Source organism: Chrysochloris asiatica, unplaced genomic scaffold (genome assembly GCF_000296735.1).
Source record: "Chrysochloris asiatica unplaced genomic scaffold, ChrAsi1.0 scaffold00034, whole genome shotgun sequence".
NCBI classification, from domain to species: Eukaryota; Metazoa; Chordata; class Mammalia; order Afrosoricida; family Chrysochloridae; genus Chrysochloris; species Chrysochloris asiatica.
This window is the reverse complement of record NW_006408552.1, coordinates 14,116,303-14,121,287: the sequence shown is the minus strand read 5'-3', so window position 1 is coordinate 14,121,287 and position 4,985 is coordinate 14,116,303. Positions and strand designations below refer to the sequence as shown.

At 46.5% G+C, this 4,985-nt stretch overlaps 1 protein-coding gene across 2 annotated transcripts in view; it reads right to left on the bottom strand.

Annotated features, from left to right (window-relative positions):
- Positions 1-3,995, bottom strand: part of RAC1 (ras-related C3 botulinum toxin substrate 1 (rho family, small GTP binding protein Rac1)) — a 23,080-nt gene extending 19,085 nt beyond the window's left edge. For both annotated transcript variants that reach the window (XM_006859762.1, XM_006859763.1), the window contains exon 1: positions 3,730-3,995. In XM_006859762.1, coding sequence (XP_006859824.1) covers positions 3,730-3,764 — 35 coding nt within the window. In that variant the 5' untranslated portion in view covers positions 3,765-3,995. The remainder of the gene's footprint in view (positions 1-3,729) is intronic.
- Positions 3,996-4,985: the final 990 nt, after the last annotated feature.

Below are 4,985 nucleotides of genomic sequence, written 5' to 3'. Positions count from 1 at the left end.
TCCGCAGGAGAAAGATGAGGCTTTCTGCTCCCATAAAGATTTATAGCCTCGGAAACCATGTACAGGGTCACTATGGGTCAGAACTGACTCCACAGCACTTAACAACAACAACAACAACAATACTAGTTAAGAGTCCTGGTGTGGCTCTGAGGGTTAATGCACTGAACTGCCAAGTCAACTTGAATTAGCAAGGTTAGCAATTCAATCTCACCAGAAGCTCCTTTGGAAACCCTGTACAGGGTGACTATGAATCAGAACCGACTTGACAGCACGTAACAACACCACCACTAGTTCTGTGGGTTAATGCACTGGACTACAAAGTCGGTTTTAACCACAAGGTCAGCAGTTCAAACTCACCAGATGCTCCTTGGAAACCCTATACAGGGGTCCCTATGGGCTGGAACAGACTTAACAGCACTTAACAACAATACTAGTTAGGAGTCCTGGTGTAGTGCTGTGGGATAATGCACTGGACTGCAAGGTCATTTGAACGGCAGGGTTGGCAGTTCAAATTCACCAGCCATTCCTTGGAACCCTATACAGGGTGGGTCACTATGAGTTGGAACCAACTTGTTGGCAGCAGACAACAGGGATATATAATAGAGGATATATCCCTATTGTCTCAACATTCTAAAACAAGCAAGCTTCAGTTTGCCTCTACCACTTACCTAGCCCTCAAATTGCTTGAAATTCCACAATGTTAACTTCTTAGCCCCTCAAAATTTAGACCCATTCTTACAGCTCTAAGTGTTTCTGAATAAAAGAACATTCCAACTATATCATTAGGAATATATTTTATTGTTAAAAGCTGAAAAGTATTTTTAGGATGAAAAACCATCCGTCTAGATTTCTAACTGGAGTTGTATTTACTACTTACTTAACCCACTGCCATTGAGCCAATTCGGACTCATAGAGACCCTCTAAGACACAACAGAACTGCTCTGGGAGGGCTTCCAAAGCTGTCAATCTTAATGACAAGGCTGCCTCATCTTTCTCTTGTGGAGTGGTTGGTGGGTGGGCTCAAACTGCCAAACTTTCAGCTAACAGTAAAACATTTAACTCGCTGAGTCACGAGGGCTCTTATTGTTGTTGTTAAGTGCTGTGGAATTGGTTCCAACTCACAGTGGTCCTGAATAGGGTTTCCAAGGAGTGACTGGTGGGTTTGAACTACCAACCTTTTGGTTCAAAGGGACCTGCAGTGCCACCCTAAGGCTCTCACCATCTCTAATTTCAGTTCTAACTTTGCTTAGCCTTCATCAACATCTTTTATGACAAACACTCCCTCTTAGAGTCTAGGGGTGCTGCATAGTAGCAGAAGCAACATTAATAATGACAAAGGAAGCAAGCATTTCTAAGCACTCACCCAGGAGCCAGGCACCTAGGAGGCATGTACCACACAGCATCTTGTCTAAGCCTCCAGGCTTCACCTGGAGACACCTCTTAGGGGATTGGAGATTTGCTCAAGTCACCCCATAAGTTAAGTGGTGGGTGGGGATTTGAAGGGAGGAGTTACATCTCAGGGTAGGCATTCAACATGTATTTGATTAAATGAAAGTCAATACAAATAGATTCATAATCAGTTAGTATTAGATAACTAAACTTATCTGCTAGTGCTTCAATGTTTTCACTTTGGAAAATTTAAGACATTGCATTCTACAGTTGAGTATGATATTATTAGCAATTGATCAATTTAAAAAATAAGAACGTACTGTTTCATATTCTAGGCATGACTGATTTAACACTTCTAACTTCTGAAGGAAATTCAGATAATTAAAAATGTTCCTAAGAAAAAGTGAGTTAGTTAATTCAGTATACAGAAGGATTACAACTCATTTAAATGAATCTATTGATTTCATGCTTAAACTAATTAAGTGAATTGACAGAAAGTAAAGCTTTCCTGTAAACTAAAATCAAACCAGGTGCTATACAGTGAACTCAGACTCAGAGCAGCCCATGTGTTACAGAGGAGAACTGCTCCTTAGGGCTTTCTTGGCTGGAATAGTTACAGAAACAGATCACTTCTCCTTTCTCCCACCTCTGAGTGGGTTAGAACTGTCAATCTTAAAGTTAGCAGCAGAGTACAAATTGTTTGTGCTACCCTGAGGCCTTAAAGTTTTCTTTTTAAAGGTTAAGGGGAAAATACCAAAAAAGCTAGGACTTCTAAAGGTTGATGAAAAAAATCCATTTTCTTTCAATTCCATTTTTCCATGAATTTTTTGAAGGTCCCTGATACTCTTGCCTATGTGTGAGAAATGTCCGATTTTTTGTTAATACCCATGGAACCACCATGTGAAAATCTGATAAATCAGTCAGATGATATCTTAAAAAATCGACTGTCTTCATGTTTCTCCTGGATCTGCAATAGTTCCATACATCATTCCAAATGTCAAACTGGCAGCGATTCAAACAAGTCCAGAACTCATAACTTAATTTAGAGAATAAAAGCCCAATCAGTACTAATAACAAGTTTAGAGAACAGGAATCAGAACGCTCAGCAAAGCTTAACTCTTCTTTCGACTTTACACATTTGAGAATGGACCAGTTGCATATCTGAATGTGATAAAACTGGTAGAAATTCTTTGCGCTTACTTGTTAAAGAAAGGCAAACTACACAAGCAATAATGAAACGCCTAACTTTGCTCGGATTACACTGAGATTCTTGTTTCTAAGGGAAGAAAAAAAAACTGCATAAGACAAGTCTTGTATTCCTCTGGAACCCCCACAGACAGCAATGAAAAGAAATGACTTGAGTTACAGGGTAGCTCAGTTTAGGGACCCTGTTCTGGGACACCCCATACCTAAAGCATTAAGTAAAAGTCAATTGGGGGGTGGGGGAGAGAGACCGCACCATATGCAACAGCAACAACAGGAGTTTTCATAATTTCTCCTAGAAATCTAACTGACAACCGAAACTCAAAAAACTTTTGATAAGAACCTTTGGGGGGGCGGGGAAGGCGAAGGAGAAGGGCGGCAGTGTAAGTTGATGTGAACAGGATAGGGAGTACTCGGAAAAGGAGGGTGGGAAAGCTATCCATGTCACTGAATGGTACGTGTAGAAATTGATGAATTGGCTTAAATGTTCGGCCGTGCATATTCTCATCATCAAATTGAAACCATCTATGATTTCCTAAAAGTTTCACTAACAGATAACAAAAAAATCACCATTTCAAAACCCGGTAAGTGCCCAACTTGCAAATCGAAGAAACCCGATCCTACGATAAGTTTAGGGTCGCCAAGTCCACCCAGAAAAACATACATCCAACATTTTAAACTTACCCACCGTTACCCACGAAAGCGTTCCGTAAGGGTGACTGGGGGACGAAGGGGTCCCATTTTAAAAATCAAGGAAGAGAGGTTCTTTTTTTTTTTTTTAAAGGAGAGTCTAAAACCATCCCCGATGGAGCAGAAGAGGGTCCGACTGGCGGTCTACGGCTCCGAACCCTCGGGCGCAGGGCAGGAACCGAAGGGTGGAGTTCACTTTCCCTCTGGCCGCGCTCACTCCCTCCCCCACTTACGAAAAAGGCGGAACCAGGCCCGCGCCGCCGGGTCCCGGGGAGAAGGGAAGGGGGGCCCGCACGCCGCCGTCCAGCCCGGAGAGGGGAGGTCGGGACCGGCCCCTACGCGAGTCCGCGGCTCCTGGCCCTCTGGTCAGGCCCGATCCCCGCCCGAACCCGAACCCGCACGCGGTGTCCCATCCCAACCCAACCCAACCCGGCCCGCCGCACTCACCCGTCTCCCACCACCACACACTTGATGGCCTGCATCTGGGCCACTCGCGGGGAGGCGACGGCGGCCGCGCGATGAAGCGAGAAGCTGAGAGCACAGGGCGCGGCGGGTGGGCGGGCACGCGTCTGCGGGCGGCGGGGTGCCGGGGCCGCTGTCCACGCCGCCTCGCGCTCAGCGGACTGCGAGCCGGAGCCCAGCGGTAGCCACCACCCAAAAAGCTGGAGGAAAACTGCAGAGAAACAGGAAATGGCCGCTCCACTCACATCCGGCCTCCCCTCCCCCGCGCCGGCACCGCCGCTCCCAGGCTCCGGGGCGGGGCAGCACCCTCCCTCCCTCGCGGCTCCCGGGGGCTCCTCTGGGCTTCGGGGGCACCCGGAAACGTTCGGTAGTTTTCGGCTGCAGCCGCGAGGCGAGCCATGGAGGCCTGTCGTTTGGGCGGGGCTCCTCTCGATTTCGGAATCGCCCGGACTCGCTCGGGAACGTTCGGAAGCGCTCGGCTGCGGCTGTTGACCGCCATCTTGGGGGCCACTAACCTAGTCTTGGCCAGACGAGGCTGAAAGAATCCTTGGGGGCCCTCCCAGGACTTATGCATGGACAGAACCCACAGTCCAGGAGCCACACTTACACTGACCCACTCATATTATAGGCCACCTGAAAGGTATTGATCACAGCCCACACTTTGTATTCCCGTTTTTACTAGGATCGTTGTTAAATGTCAAGGCGGTTGGATTCATGGTTTGGCCTGGTGCTGTGCTGTGGACCCTGGTATCTCCCAAGGCCCAGCACCTCAGGGATTAATGTTTTTTAAAACTTTCCTGTGTACTGTTGCTTCGCCATCTTGCTAATAACCACTTTATACTCCCATCAACCGAGTTTGAGAGTAAGCTCTCCAAGGAAGCTGATTTCTATTTACATTTTCCGCTTCTAGGCCCTTTTCTCCCTCTAATTTACTCTATTGCCAAGTATTATAACAATTTTCTGTAATCAGACCGATTCTATAAAAATACTTTTAAAATACTTTTGGGGCTTATAGTTATTTCAAAATAAACATGTTCCCAGGGCAAGAGGCACCTCCTTAGTAAGATCACCCTTGTGGAGTTGTTGTTGTTATGTGACGTGGAGTGGGTTCCGACTCATAGCGACCCTGTACAGGGTTTCCGAGGTTGTAAATCTTTACGGGAGCAGAAAGCCTCATCTTTCTCCCATGGAACAGCTGGTAGTTTCGAACTGCTGACCTTGTGGTTCGCAACCCAATTCAT